The 16,242-nt window shown below is 35.7% G+C and overlaps 1 protein-coding gene across 2 annotated transcripts in view; it reads left to right on the plus strand.

Moving 5' to 3' along the window:
- Nucleotides 1–14,868, plus strand: part of LOC148951301 (putative PDZ domain-containing protein PDZK1P1) — a 173,403-nt gene extending 158,535 nt beyond the window's left edge. For both annotated transcript variants that reach the window (XM_089090782.1, XM_089090783.1), the window contains 3 exons: nt 5,340–5,564; nt 6,289–6,525; nt 8,688–14,868. In XM_089090782.1, the coding sequence (XP_088946908.1) occupies nt 5,340–5,564; nt 6,289–6,525; nt 8,688–8,918 (693 nt within the window). In that variant the 3' untranslated portion in view covers nt 8,919–14,868. The remainder of the gene's footprint in view (nt 1–5,339; nt 5,565–6,288; nt 6,526–8,687) is intronic.
- The last annotated feature ends 1,374 nt before the right edge of the window (nt 14,869–16,242 follow it).

Raw genomic sequence — 16,242 nt, forward strand, 5'->3', positions numbered from 1 at the left:
CCAGCTCAGAAAAGTCAAAAGTAGCAATCCACCCATCCCAAATCATAGGTTTCATAGAACACACGTCTATGAAAGACTAAGAAATTCAGCTCAGAAAAGTCAAAAATAGCAAACTACATATCCCAAATCATCGGTTTCAGTCAAAACACACCAATGAAAGACTAAGAAACCTAGCTCAGAAAAGTCAAAAATAGCAAACTATTCATCCCAAACTATTGGTTTCAGACAGCATTCACCTACGAAATACTAGAAAACCTTAGCTCAGAAAAGCCTGAAATAGCAAACTATACATCCTAAATCATAATTTTCTGACAACACATACCTATGAAAGGCTAAGAAATCCAGCTCAGAAAAGTCGAAAATAGCAAACTACACATCCCAAATCATAGGTTTCAGACACCACACACCTATGAAAGACTAAGAAATCCAACTCAGAAAAGTCAAAAATAGCAAACTACATATCCCAAATCATAAGTTTCACTCAACACACACCAACGAAAGGCTAAGAAACCTAGCTCATAAAAGCCTGAAATAGCAAACTACTCATCCCAAACTATTGGTTTCAGACAACATTCACCTAGGAAATACTAGGAAACCTTAGCTCAGAAAAGCCTGAAGTAGCAAACTACACATCCCAAATCATAGGTTTCAGACAACACACATCAACGAAAGACGGGTGCTCGGGGAGAGCCTTTGAGGGTCTGTGGGTCCCTTGAGGGTCGGTGGTCCTTGGGGAGCTCGGGGGGACCTGTGGGGACCGGTGGAGGGGCTTGGGGGGTCCGGGGTTGGCATGTGGGGGTCTGGGTAGGCCTTGGGGGCGCCGGGAGGGTCTTTGGGTGCCTGGGGGACATTTGGGGACCGGTGGAGGGCCTTTGGGACCCCGTTGGTCCTTTGGGAGTTCGATGTGCCTTTGGGGGGCCCGGGGATGGCATTTGGGGGTCTGGGTGGGCCTTTGGGGCGCCGGTGGCCCTTTGGGAGCTTGGGGGGCCTTTGAGTGTCCGGGGGGACAGTTGGGAGCCTGGGGGACATTTGGGGCCTGGGGATGGCCTTTGGGGGTCTGGGTGGGTCTTTGGGGGGCGCCGGTGGCCCTCTGGGAGTTTGGGGGGCTTTGAGGACCGGGGGCTTCCTTCGGGGTTGGGGTAGGAGGATTGGAACCCTTTGGGGTTGGGTTAGAGGACCTCACAACACTGTTCAAATGAAACTTGTGTATTATAACGACCACAGAGTTTCACCATTAAATTCTCTTCTAAAATCTCTTCAAAAATCTTCTTTTAAAATGTCTCTATCTGTTTCGCCGAAATAGTTCCATAACCTGTCTAAAACGGTTTCGCCCAAATAATCCCTAAACGTAAATTCAGCGTGTTCCTTTGTTATTGGCATCTCTGCGCTAACGCATTTCAAATTAATATGAAACCTTTTCGCGCGCTAAAACAATTCATCGCTAAGATGTTTCTTGCCTAATTGTTTCCATGGCCTTTGGTTATTAATATCCTTTGGAGTTCGACCAGTAGAACTGTTCCCGAGGCAAAGACATTAATGATTTGGATCTATTCCTGGAGAAATGTTTCTAGGCGAAAATTTTTAAAGTCTGACAGATGATGTCATTGATTGATTGATCTGTCAAGAAAGGGGAAATTAATTTGTTGTTTCTAAGGGGAATTATTGATTCACGATAGGTGAATTGAGGTCGACAGCACAGGTGTTCTGACTCGTGACAGCACCACGTGGTTTATGGTTTTCACAGTGAGAAAGTTCCTGTTTTTTCAAATTCTCACTGACAAAAACCATAAAAACATACAAAAATGTGAGAAAGTTCCTGTTTTTCAAATTCTCACTGACAAAAAACATAAAACATCCATAATTTGATGTTGACATCCGAGAAAAACATCAAATAAATCGAACAACACACATAACCATCCATGAAAACAACCATAAATGTGACAAAATTCATGTTTTTTCAAGTGAGAAAATTCCTGTTTTTTCATTCTCACTGATAAAACCATAAACCACGTGGTGATCGTCGCGCTGGTACCCCCTCCTCTACTGTCATTCCTGACGTAAATGCAATTTTTTTTTTTAATGTCTGCCTTTGGCCTCGCTACTTTGATTATATTCTAGAAGCTCCTATAATTCTCATATAATTCTTCTGATTTGACTTTTTTTTTATTGATTTCGCTCCCTCCCATCCCTGAAATAAATCTCTGCTACATACCTGGTCCAGTTTGTCTAATAAAATCATTGTTGTGATGCTTGATTACTATTAGTGAAAAGATGTTTTCCACTATTTTCTGGGATAGTCCAGGATTGTTTCTATGCGATTTTTTTCTAAATGAACGGTGAATTTCGTTGAAAATATGTACCATCGAAATACGAAATTTAAACCTTATTGCGGTAAGCGCATCCTTTTTTACTTTAAACTCGGTACTTTCCGGACAAGTTCTTTCTTTATTGGGGACTGTCTAAATATATTTTCTTGATTTTTTTTTCTGGCATATAAGAAATTATCCGTCTTTTTGTAGGAATAATTTATATTCCTTTGATTAATAGTTTTCAAATAAGTAGTCGGTAACAAATAGATAAAGATTTTAAAAAGTCAAGGAACAAATACGAGTAGTTAACACATATTCAGCATCTATTAGTTTAATAGTGTTTCATCTCCACAACCTTAAATTACCAAAAAAAAGTTATTTTGAATTTATATAAATTTATGAAAACAGTTACGTTATGCATTATGAAAAAAATTTTTTAAATTAGAACTCATAGACAGTTTATCGTTGTTTATTTATGTGAGCTTGAATTTTCCCTTATTTCTAACTTCGTCTCTGCACTTCTGATGGGGCAAAAGCTCAACTCACTTAATTTATTTCGCTCTTTTGTTAATTTCATTCTCTATTATTTCCTGAGAAGTGTAAAAAATAACCTAGCAATAAGAATCACATGATTTACAATAGAATAACCTACATTGACTTTTTGCCTATTCTTTTACAGTGCTAATATCTGTGACGATTAACCTTTATCTTTCTTAAATATCGCTCATCAATTTTCGGACCGCTCATCTCTGACGATCACTTTCTGACAGCATTTGGTTGTCTATTTTTTGCTATATTTGTATTTTATATTTATTAGCTGGAATATCTTCTTGTCAATACGCCCCCCTCTCCCCCGAAAAATGACCAGTCATAAGTTCTGTACAAGAGGCTGGACTTGTTCCGGCGTTTTGAGATGGATGAGAGTCCCCACTTCCACACAATCCCTTTCTCTGTCACTATTTTTGAAAGGGAAGCCTTGCCGAAGCGCCTTCATACTAGAGTCAAGGAAGACCTTTTATAAGTTTTCCTAACCAGTACAGCGATTGCGAGCAGCGTTGCAGGATTACCTGAAGAAGTGGAGCCCATTGAGAAAATCTTTAACCTAGAAAAATTTTACCTTGAAGATGAATGTGGGTTTGTGGGTTTTGTTTTTTTTGACCATTTTTTGGGGACTTTTTAACCTACTTCTTGCTATATTATAATATTATGGGTCGCCTCCCCATCTTATAGTAATGTTTGCAGGCATGGGTACAGTGGCCTCGTTTGGAAGCGGGGCAGTCCCCTCCATTAATTTTGAGAAAAAAATTATTATAACGCCCATGCCCCTTGACTCTCCGGATATGGACCTTTCCTTGGATTGCTTTTGTAGGACATCGACCCTTTAAAGGGCTGTATTGCCAAGTGTTGAAAACCATGTAATGATCAAGACCAGATCAGGCTTGCACAAAACCCTCATTCTACTGGAGGGCCTTGGGTCTTTTTGCTGCCTGGTTTTAAGCTGGCTAAAGCGCTTTGTGTATATTTGGGAACGAGTTATAGGTCCCTCACCTGCAATGGTGGGACCCTTTCTGCTTTTGTTTGGGACCTTGACAATTTCAACGATTTAAACAATATTAAAATTACAACATGGACCGTTTCACCAATTTGAAAGACAACTATCGAGTTGGTATTTTGACTACTAATTTAAACGTTTTGAACTGGATTTTTTAGAAGTTCCGATAACTTGTCTCTCAGGGTTCGAAAGCATGAAATTAGGTGGTAAAGAATCCATTTATTCAGGTAGGAAGGATAATGTATATAGGTTGGGGATAGGACTAGCGGTGAATAAGGAAGTTTCTATGTGCTCTTTAGGATGGCAAGGTGTTAGTAACAGAATTCTAGCTGCACACGTAATGACTTGAAAGTTTGAGTCATTAGTGACAGGTGAATTTTGCATACAGCTGCAGGAATAAATAGACAAGATCCCAGGTAGCCTAAAGACTTTGAATACTAAGACACAAGAATCTTATTAGATGACTTTAATGCCAAGGCTGGTACAAATAGATTGATAGTATCCTAGCTTCGGCTGATTTTGCGAGGAGAAGGAAATAGCAATGGCCTATACAACTTGTAGGCATAATAATCTAGTAAAAAAATATACGGCATTGACTACGCTACCCTCCTCCTTTAAGTACTTTCTAGGACACCCTTACCCCCAAATTTCAAGCACCTGTACAATTCTTATTGAATTGTTTTAATTTTTCGTATAATTCGTCTTTTTTCGCAGATTTTTCCCCTGCCCAAAGAAGTTACTTTGTACAATAAGTTACTTTGTGTGTTAAATAGAAGCCGAAGTATAGTTAAAAGGGAAAAATGAAAAGATAAAGTTGAAAAGTGGTATCATTATAACTTTCTTTGGTGTTTTTGTAATTTGTAAATATGTTGGTGTATTTTTTCGTAAAAGAAAGTTATATTGATAGATAATTTGGTTTATTTGTTTTATTAATATTAATTTAATTAGTTTATTTTGAATTTATTATTATTATTTTTTGCTTTTATTGGAGACACGTAGGGTCACCATCCGGAAGAGTTTAGAGGTATGGTAAGAAATAGTCACCGTATAAAGGGCTTCCTGTTGGGGGAGGACATCCTTTTCCACGGGAATGGCATTTTTTTCTTTTATTGGAAAGTTTTTGGTAGTAAATGGTGACTTGAAGTGTGTCCAGTTCGGCTGCTATTTAATAAAAAAAAGAGTAGGTGTCGTCTAAAGTTAAAATTAGATGTATTTTAAATTTAAAATTTGTCGTTACTCAGAAGAGAAGAGGGTTTTTTTTATTAAAATTTAAAAAAAGTTACTTTGTACATGCCTCTCTCATTTATAGGTGTTGTGTTTTGACTATACTTTTACTGTTCGCGACATGACCTTCCATCGGTTTACTAATTGTCGAAGTTGATGTTTTTAAACAGCTATATGATTTGAAAGACAATAAAAGCCTTATTTAGGATACTATTGAAGCATTATTGTAATCATTACCCATGTTTATTTTCTAGAAAGAAGAAGTGATTCCAGCTAGTGTTCCTATTATTCGTCTTTGTATTATCACAAAACCGGCAAACGAAGGATTCGGTTTTCATCTTCTTTCGGACAAGTCTAAAGCGGGCAAATTCATTGGTCCCATTGAGTCTAATTCACCTGCTTTCCGCGCCGGTCTAAGAGAAGGTGATAGACTTGTTGAAGTAAACGGTGCAAATGCTGAGGAATTGACACATAAAGAGGTAATTTCATATTTTCCTTTATGCAATTTCTTGTCTTTGTATTGTCTCTCTTTAATCATCTATCTATGCTGTTTGGTAATGAGTAGATTCTATTCTAATCAACATGCATTAATTATTTGTCTTCCGTTATTCATTCTTATGATTAGATCACTGAAACTGAGGAGACGTGATTTTTAAGTACTTTTGTGGGTCAATTTCAGTGCTTTACGTTTTTACAAAACGATTTCTCAGAACGCTAAAACTCAGTATTTTTCTTTGTGTCTGCATGAACCAAATTTCAGTTTCTTGCATTGGCTAAGGTATGTTTGTAGGTGTTGAATTATTATTAAAAGGTCTTACTCTCTTTCGTCGTAAATTGACCTTACATTTGTTAAATGTATACCACAATTATAACCAAAATCAAAGCATTCAATTTCAGTCACCTTACTTGGGGAGCTTATATTTTCTAAGTGAGATATCTAGACTTGGAAAAATTTGATAGCCAAATCAGACATTGTTCTGTTATAACAGAATTTAGATACAATTTATTAGGAAGAAAAGGAAATCCCAATTTGAGCGCTACTTCGATAAGGACATTTTAAAGGGAAGTTGAAAATACATTTCATCTAAAACTTTGATAGCCATCTTTATTCTTTGGTTCACGCTGAATCCTCCATATACAAACTTTTATGCAGTAGTAATGTTTTTAAAGCAAAATTGCTTGATAATTTCTATTTTATATTAGATTGTGATGAGGATTAAAGATTCACCAAATGAAGCCAAACTTCTTGTTGTGGATGCTGAGGCGGATGGATATTACAGGGCAAAGGGAATTCCGTTGAGTAGCAAGCTAAGTACGGTGAAAGTTCTTCGAAATACGGAGATGAAGCTTGAGATGAACGGTTTGGCCTTGAAAGAATCAAAATCTTTGAATCAAATCAATGAGCAGAGTAAACCTCGGCCTCAGAGTCAAATATCAGTGGTAAGTCATTCCTTCTATTATCTTCTTTTTCAAACAACAGAATTTTGAACACCTTTTATTTCTGGCCAACCAAATTCTGTAATTTATATGTAGCGAGTTTAGCAGGGACGTTCCCGAGGGGACTCGGGACCAGCCCCCCTCCCCCTGAAATACAAGCTTTCCCCTAATTTCTGAGCACTTAATTTAAAATATCAAATTAAAAGCGTTCTGTGCTGTTGTTTTTTTATTCTGCCGCAACGTTGGACGATAGGCTTGTTACCTGTAAGATTTGGCAATAGAAACGTCAAGTCGACGCCATATGTGTCGTCAATTGACTTTGCATGATCTATCCTATATCCACCCCCCCCCCCACAAAAATTTCAAATCCAGATTACATGCCTGGAACTTTGTGATGTTGAATGCAACAGAAACTTCGGTAATAACATAGTTTCTGAACAATAAAAATAATGTTATTGCCGAAAGTTATATTAAGATAGATTTTTCTTCAAAACTGAACGAGTTATGTCTTTCTTCCTTCTTTTTTTGTACCTTCTGCATCGATCAGCATTGCCAGTTTCTTGAAGCTCACTCTCTATTTGGACAAACTCGGCTGTGTCGCTTGTAAAGTAACTCATCTATTCGAAGTTTTAGCGGCTGTTAGCTGCTGTGTTGCTTTATATAATCCAGTTCAATGCTCTTCCTTAGTTCACGAAACGATTGCTGTATATTACCTCGAACTCATGCTAAACTCCTTCTTCTTAACTATAGCTTTTTGGTTCAGCATCACCAAAATATCTAAATTCCAATTTTCACATATTTAGAATAACCTAATTGCAGTCTCAGTCCAGTAAGAAAGGACTTGTAGACTTTCTTACTTCTTATCAGTCTTAAAGAATGTTGCAAAACCAGCCTCACCTCGTTTCATTGATTTCAAATTCGGGCATGGGCAGGTAAATGCCTAAAACTTGATTATCCGAATTACAGTAATCCGCAATTTTTGTATAATTTCCTTTTTTCGCTGCTGCTGTTTTGAGGAGTGTGTCATCCCCCATAAGATGTTTCTGTTTCTTTATTGGTGCAAGACATTCCAAGGTTTAGATTTTTCAAATAATTTGTTACCTAAAGGAAATAGGTCCCCCCCCCCTTAAGAAAATACAATTATTGATAGCCAACCGAAAATTTAGTTGTTTTTGCTCCCTTGTAAAGTCTATATTTTTTTGCTTAACGTCTTTTAAATTACTGCAGCCGACTTTCATTTACTTATCAACTGTTGTTGATTTCTTCTATATGGTTACTAGTTGAAATACTTGTATTCTTTGGATTCATTATGAATGGATCATAAGAGTCAACACTCTTGGTGTACAGTCATTATACTACATTCGTCTTTGCAAGTCAAGTAAAAATACTGATCATACCAACTTTGTCAATTGAGTCAGAGAGGAAGCACGTGACTTTGACAAATGGAAAAGCTTAATTGTAATTCCGTGGCCATGAGTCAGGGTGATTTTGGTGCTTTATGTTTTTATTAATGTGACAATGTAAGAGCCAAGGATATAGATACTTGAAGAGTATATTGAAGTTATCGTATGTAAATCTGGTATTTTAAAAAATGCCTACTTTTCAGAAGCGGAAAAGAATCATTACTTTTTCTTTTCGCCATGGGATATTAATTGCACAAAGATTTAAGTTCATTTTCAACCTAATTGAAACATGAACATAAAAAATGGGTGGTCTATAATAATGAATTTGGCTCAGCACCTAGACACTTTTTAGTCGAGAATTGGCCATACAAAAATTTGTATAAATAAGCCATGTGAAGATTTTCGTTCTTTATAGGTAGAGTGTGCAAAGTGAAGTCCTTGCGTCCATTATTATTAATTCTCTTTTTTTTTAAATATGGACAGGTTTATATTTTGTTTAAGTCAGAGTCACGTAAAAATTACCAGTTGGTTGGACTGAAGAGCCCGAAGCCTCTGCTAATAATATGATAAGCGCAGCCTCGGGGCCAATGACCCCGAATTATGCAAATATTCCGAATAAAATCAAGATTATAGATCATATCATATTCATAGATGTATTTTAGTCGGAAATTGGTCCTGAATAATTTATTGGCCAATGATTTACTTATATACATTGATATCTTATATAACTTGTAAGAATTTAAACACAAGAATTTCATTTAGGATTCTTATGGCTCTGCAAAGTCTGCTCCTCTGCGACCAACGTCTTCTACTTCAACTTATGAATTATCTTCAAGATCAACAATGCCTAGGTCATCTCCATCAAGCTCTGGTTTGGATCTACCTATGAGCGCTGCTGAAATGAGAGCTCGCCTTTTAAGCAAGAAAAAATATGATCCCAAAAAGGACGCCATTGATTTAAGGAAGAAATATGAAATCATTCAATCAATGTGAAGATTTCGGAAAATTGTGTCTCAGGTTTTCGTTATGTATTTAATGATATTTATGGTGCTAGATAGCACATCACCAGTATTGTTACGGAGGAGTGTTAACTTCTTTCTGATATTAGTTTTGAGTGGCACTGGATTTTTCTTTTGCTTGTGGCAAATGATCTGCCGTTAGGTTTGTAAAGTTGAAAAGAGATTCAGTCTCTTTAATTTAAGTAGACTAAGTGCTGTAATTTAATCTGTTTCTTAAAGATAAGGAAGGTACAAGGGATCATAATTTGAAGTGGCTTTGGGTATTGTATGGATGAAAGTTTTCAAAATAATAGTCTTGAATATACTCTTGCGAAAAATCATTCAGTTTGACTATAGCCAAAAATCAGAATTAAAAATACTTTATGTTACCTCCTTTGGATACTTATACTTGTTTAAAGCGACATTGCAATATCCAAATGCTAATTGATTGCTAATCTGATCATGAAGGGATAATAGATGACAAAGACGAAGAAAAAAAAGAATATGTGTCTACTTCAGTTTCCGTTTGCAGAAAAGAAATTTCAAATAAATTCACCTTCTGAAATGTGTATCGGTGGCGTAGCTAGAGTGGGGGGTTAGTGTGGTAAATTCAGCAAAAATGTTTACCCTGGTTGTAAAATGGCTTTTAAAGGGCCTTTTCTATTGTTCAACTTCCATTGTGGGTCAAATCTTGGCGACGCTCCAGATGTCTGTCTTGGTTTCAAATAGCGCCTTATCCATTAAGTAAAGCATGTCATTAATGCTTTCGGGTTTCAATAAGTCGCGGGTATGAGTTGACTATTTTCATTATCAAATCCCTAGCCTTTCGCTGTATATTTTCTAAACATTCCATATCTTGTTTGCGTATAATGTTATAGTTTAGATAGCTTTTCATCTGATATAAGTGAAAAAAAATATTAGACTATATTAAAATAGTAACAATAATAATATTCATATTTTTTTATTTACTTAAATGGTCTGTATGGTCATAAGTGACAAGTAATTCTTATACATCATGTTGATACGGTTCTTCCCTTATTTATTTTCTCCCTTAAGATTAGATAATTATGTCTGTTTAATGTCAGCAAAAATTTAACTAATTAAAACGGTATGCTGAACCGTACGAGAAATTTTTCGGCAGAAAAAATGTCATTCAAAGTAACTTCCCAACCTCCATGCGAAAGTCAAAATCACATTTCTATCCAGTCTCATGATATTAGCATACTAGCTACTTTTTGAGCAAAAATCTTTCCCGAATTGTTTAATATATTGAGGAACTATTAGAACGTAATTGTTTTGTTCATTTTTTCAAATAGTTTTTGTATAAATACATTTTAGACTGGACATTTTTTCATATATTAGGATTTGATATTTATTTTATCTGTAGTATCTACTGTATCTTTCCAAAGGTCTTAACTTCCAAAAAAATGTTCCTCAACGATTCCACTTTTTTCCTAACTGGTTAAATGAAAATTAAAATACTTCTTTGGAAAGTCCCATGGTAATAGCTTGTAAAACCGCTATGAAGACCATTTCGGATTGCAAAGCTTAGTTTAGCGGTCTTTTGAGACTATAAAGCAGAGGATTTTGGGGATTAAAGAATTTCTTGGGATAATACTATTAAAATTTCTGCTTTTTGGTTACATATGTTATATGAAATTTTAGCTCAAATGACGTCCTTGCAGTGAAACAATAAGCCTATAAAATTTTGAATTTTCGATTTATGATTTCCAGGAATTGCCCTGTGATGCAAGAAATGCAGTATTGCATGAGCCTAGAGTCCTGTATGTAAACAAATACAACCAAGCATCAGCTAAAAATGAATATATGATATTTCTTTAGATATTAGTGTATCTATTGCTAAAATATTTGGTAGCTTATTCTTTGTAAAAAGCTAATAGAACTATGCATAGGTTTGTAAGAGGTTGGATTCATGCCTTGTGCATATGGATACTGTGTATATTAAGGGTAATTAAATATGTGTATGCCTTAATTTTGTGATTTTCTTGTACAATCGATATAGTTCAATGAAGCTTTTCCCTTTTTGCACAGCTTTCCAGAATAATTCTTATTGACACTCATTTTTAACGTATCATCAGTAGCTACATAACATAAAAAAAAACTTTAACTCGAAAAAAACTCCATACAAAATTTAAAGCTAAGACTTCATCAGAAAGATTCAATATTTTTATCAGCGAAGGAATGGGTAATGGTTCGATTTTGCCGCAATTGGGGATATATCTCCCTCCTGAATAGGTCCGATAAACCCCACTGTTTACAAAATCTATTAGGCTTAGACCTAAAAAAACACTTTCAATTACTGTTGTCCTCCCGTATATCTAAATATGACTTCTTTTGCCATACATATCTCAACACAGAAGGGGGGAGCACCCTCCTGCTGAGCCCAAATAACACCTAGAAGCACTGTGGGAGAAAAGGGTACTAGTTTTATATCCTCCATATCAGTTTCTCAGAAATATTGTCTGAGGTTACAGACCATGGCGCTTAGTGGAACATGGATATATTTTTAGATGATAGGTTTAATTTGAAAATTATAAGTTTACATTGATAGTGAAACATGAAAAAAGTAATGAAGTAATTTTCTCATAAAAAAAAAGTTTAATGGTCGGAACTATTTCCCTGTTTTGACCAGCTTTTGTAACAATTACGAAGGGTATATGTCGTAGCTTAAAAAATCAACCAAGCAAATGTTTAATGAAATTAAAACTCAATTAATGCGGTTCTGGTTAAACCGGAAACGAACTGATTACTCTTAAATTATCTGAAACATATCCATCTTTCTAGAATATTTTTGAATTTTCTTGAGTTTTTCGCAGAAATCCTTTCTCCCATCGCTCTTTTCTTCCCTGAGAAAATTAGAGTTTTGATCTGAATAGAAAGTTCATGCCTAGCTCGTAAAGGAATTTTTTGAGAAGGGAGCCCAAACTTCTCCAAACAACGAAAATGAAAATAGCGGCAAATTCGGTGGAAAAAAACGGGGAATTCGTGAAAATCATTAGATATATTAGGATTTAAACACAAAATCCTTCTCCCACTCTGCATACATGCTTAGATCCTTGCTCTACAATTCCTTGTATTTAACGATATAACCCAACTGTACTTGGCTGACACTTAACTCTAATACAAATATTTGTTTAAGTATCAGAATGCATATGTTGTGAGCTCTTTAACTTCGTAGTAGTATTATAGCTTTTGATATTTTAGGAGCAAAGTTCAATGGGATACAATATTTCAGTGAAATTTAGTATTTTCAAAGTAAATCAGTTTAAACGCGTAAAGGAATCACTATTTGTTCTTCTTGTTTATCTTCCGACTCAAAACTGTTACTACTCGTATAGTTATGACAAGAGGGGTTTTCGTAAAAGTTCGGTAGCTGAATTAGAATTTTACTTAGAACCCTCGTCAATTGGCAATGTTCTTGCCAATTAATCCGCATGATTTACAACTGGATGCCTACCCAAGGCAGAATTGGGGGAGGGAGGAGTTACACGGTTTGCCCCCCCCCCACCCCCCATTTTTTGCATGACTCATAAAAAACGTAACAAAAATGCATATTTGCATATTTTTTTTAAATTTGTATTCCCCCCCCCCTCTCTCTCTCTCGAAGAAAATCTTGGATGCGCCCTTGTGAAACATAAAACCCAAACCCTAACGAAACATCAAAATAATTGCTTTGTGTCTATTTTATGATCTAATAGGGAAATCCCAATTAGAACTCAACAAGAGTGTAGAATCATCTGCTATTACATTTTAATAAGTTAAAGCTTCGGGAAATATTCATATCAAGAATATATTTTTGTTCTGAAAATAAACAACACTTTTTTACTCCTGTGTGGCAAGTATAGCGTATTTATTCAAACATAAATTTTCGATGCATTTTTTTTGTACCCCCCCCCCACCTGAAAGAAAGCTTGATACGTTCTTACAAGTACCCCTAAGTAGTCTCTTGAAGGAAGGACGGTGAAAATAGTTTTTAGCGAAAAGTGTATCCTAAATTGAGCTTTCATGTTAAATCCTCAACAACCAAACGCCAACTACAATATTTTCTTATGTTTACCGCTTAAAACATCAGAACTCTGTCATTGGCAAAATTATGGATTAGTTCAAGCCAAGTTTATTTACAAATGCCACGAATAATATTTTTTTCGAGGTTATAAGTTTTTGGTGAATCAGCCATTACTCTGAACCACGATTGGTCTTTTTTTTTCAGTCATTTTTCTACCTATTTCTGTTCATCTTGCTTCTTATGTCTAGAAAAAAAAATCAGAGTTCTGCAAGAGAGCTTTTCAGAAGACGACAAGGGCCCTCCTCGACCATATATTCCAGCATGTTTGCATTTTAAATTTTTACGAAGTTGTCAATTTACTTTTTAAACCACAACGCTAAAAAAATTCTACGAAATTTTGAGCACTTGCAGGGCAAATTTCGCTAAGAGATGATCAGTTTCATTTACATTACTGTAAATGAATCATAAGAATCTTAGAAGCCTTAGATTATACCTTTCAACAATGGAACTGCTTTTAAAGTCATTATGCAAATGCAATGAGGTAATTAATTGGACATTTGTGATGATTTCACTTACAAATCGTAATTATAAGAGACACAGGGAATTAAAATACAATCCATCAAATCAGGATTCAAATAATATTGCACTAAATAAAGGCAATATTTGTCCGTGGCAAGAATCAGATGTGGCAAGACATAAGTAAAATAAGTCCCTCTTCCTTTTAGATTCTAGCGTCAAAGCGGTTGAATACTAGTACTTACAGACTGGCGAATGTTGTGGGGGGGGGGGGGGAATAACTTCGGAAAAAACGCAAAAATTAAGTGGTAACTTATCCGAGACACAATGAATCAAGATTCTAGGGGGGGGGGGGGGTGTCCTTGATGTCACTCTCCCGTCTCACATAAAGACAGGCTTAACTAACTGGACTTTGTACATGCATTAAGAAATTATATGAAAAAAGAAAAGAAAAAAGAATGTAGACAGCGACAAAAAACAAAAAAACAAAACTGAACTGTAAATGGATATAAAACATCTGATATGGACGTCTGTATGGATGTATTACATCTGACACTGAAGTGTTTTAACACATTCTCTATGTTTGACACATCAGATACAAGTAAAAACATTTGCAAATTACACCGCAAGATGATCTGGTCTTTTATAGTCAGAACGAGCTCTTTAATTCCCTTTCCCAATTTCCTCTGTTTTTTTATACCCTATTTGAAACTGAAAAGTCAAATATAGACTTGTCTTCGTGACAAGTTAGTCTTGATATACAATTTACAAGTTGATAGAATTAAACACTGGATTCGCCGCCAGAATTCTGACTTAAATTGTTGCAGCTGATGTCTTCTATTTCTTTTAGCTGTTCTGAATTAGTAATACAAATTTTATGATATCATGCTATTGTAGGTCTAATGGTATTTAATTATGCATTATCATGCAATGATACTTAATTACCCTAGCCACACAATAGACACAGCATTTGAGGGATAGTTTTACATACAGGCTTTTCTATTCAACTAGGAAGTATATATCACTTTATTAAAATTTTTCTCATTGACAATAATAGTCGGACGGCAAAGAAAAAAAGACTTTTCCCTGAAATCTGTTCTGGTTGCATTTATTCATTGTTTATATTCTATTGGGTGATTGATTTGTCACTGTACTAAATGTAAAAAGTTGCTTTTAGATGAAAAGTACAACTCTTTTCCGTTGTCTCAGTGCCAAAATGTGCCTCTAAATTGAATGATTTTATTTTAGACTTGAATAAAAAGAGGAGTGAAATTAATCGGCAGGCCAGATGTAGAGACACTTGATGCACATTTTCTTTAAATCGTGTGTTTTTATATTATTTTTAGAAATTGTTGAGTTTACATATAGTTATATTTTTGAGCCAATACAAACATCTATATTACATGTGTGCATCGTTAAATTAATATCGTAGGTAAAAAGGATAACATATTAATATTGCGCCGATCAAGGATTAGCCTCTCTATCGATCAGATAACATGCATTAGGGGTGTAAGAAGGAATTGAACACGGGTGCCTAAACGGAAGAGGCAAATTTGTCAAAACAGCAGAAAACAGGGAGAATTACATGAAAATACCGGAAAATTATAGAGAAAAGAGTAAAAATAACAAGATTTGGTGAGAAAGACCAAAATGAGGGCTAGACTATAGATGTTGCTCTAGATCCATGTGACAGGAACAACAAAATTTAGCGAGAGCAAAGTCAGTATAAAAAATTTATCTTCAGGGGGCATAAATGTTCTCCCATGACTGTTAAATATAATCATTAAAAGTTGAAGAGTATTTATATCTTGTGAAATTCTCTCAGGAACATACGCGAAGCTCATTCCCAAGGCCGTATCCAGGGGGTGGGGGGTTACCCGGTTTGAACCCCCCCCCCCGAAACTTTTGACCGAGTCGAAAATTAGTAAAAGTAAAAATCAGTAAAATTAGTCGAAAACTGAGTCAAAAATTAGTAAAATGCCCCCGGAAAAAAATCCTGGATCCGCCCTTGCTCATTCCATATGGGTTTGGGACGGGGAAGAACAGTGACGTCAATTTACGAAAATTTACTGGGACAAACTTATTTTTTTTAAATCTACAGGGGAAGGGGGGGGGCAACTTTTTTGTTTTTTCATTTCAATGAAAATACAAAAAAAAAACGATTTTCAATGAAAATTACCCCCCAAAAAGACGTTTCTCGAAATCAAGCTGGGTAAATACTTACCCCCTCCCCTCATATTTTATGTATAAAAACAGGTTTGAGAAAACAATAACAATCACTATCTTGCAGATAACGGAGGTTCCTCCCCTTACCTACATGCCTAGGATTTTGATAACTAGCCTCCATTCTACAAGTTTCGGTAATTCAAGGGTCTTCGCTTTATAAGCAAAATACTTGCATTATATGCATTAGCCCTGTCCCTCTTAGTAGATCGATACATCCCCTTACACAGATCCGATGTTCAATGGATATAGATCTACTTATCAGGAGAATGTGCGAAGTTCCTATTCATTTTACCTTTCGAAGTTTTATTTCTCAAGCAAAACCCTTTCTTGGCAATATTCAGTCAATCCTATTGCTACATCCCCGTCACCTTCCGCCTCCCCCGAAAAAATATGGTCCAACTATTTTTTAAGTACTTTTTATTTTGCTTGACTGTACAATTGCACTTGCAAAAGATGGGCATGTGATTTATACCCAAGAATAGGCAGTTGGCTTATATTCACAAACCAAACCTTCAACTGGATCTTTAAAACTATAGCTACCGCCGTTCGG

This window comes from Artemia sp. Qi Xiang Cuo, chromosome 6, assembly GCF_049724085.1.
Source record: "Artemia sp. Qi Xiang Cuo chromosome 6, ASM4972408v1, whole genome shotgun sequence".
In the NCBI taxonomy this organism is placed as follows: Eukaryota; Metazoa; Arthropoda; class Branchiopoda; order Anostraca; family Artemiidae; genus Artemia; species Artemia sp. Qi Xiang Cuo.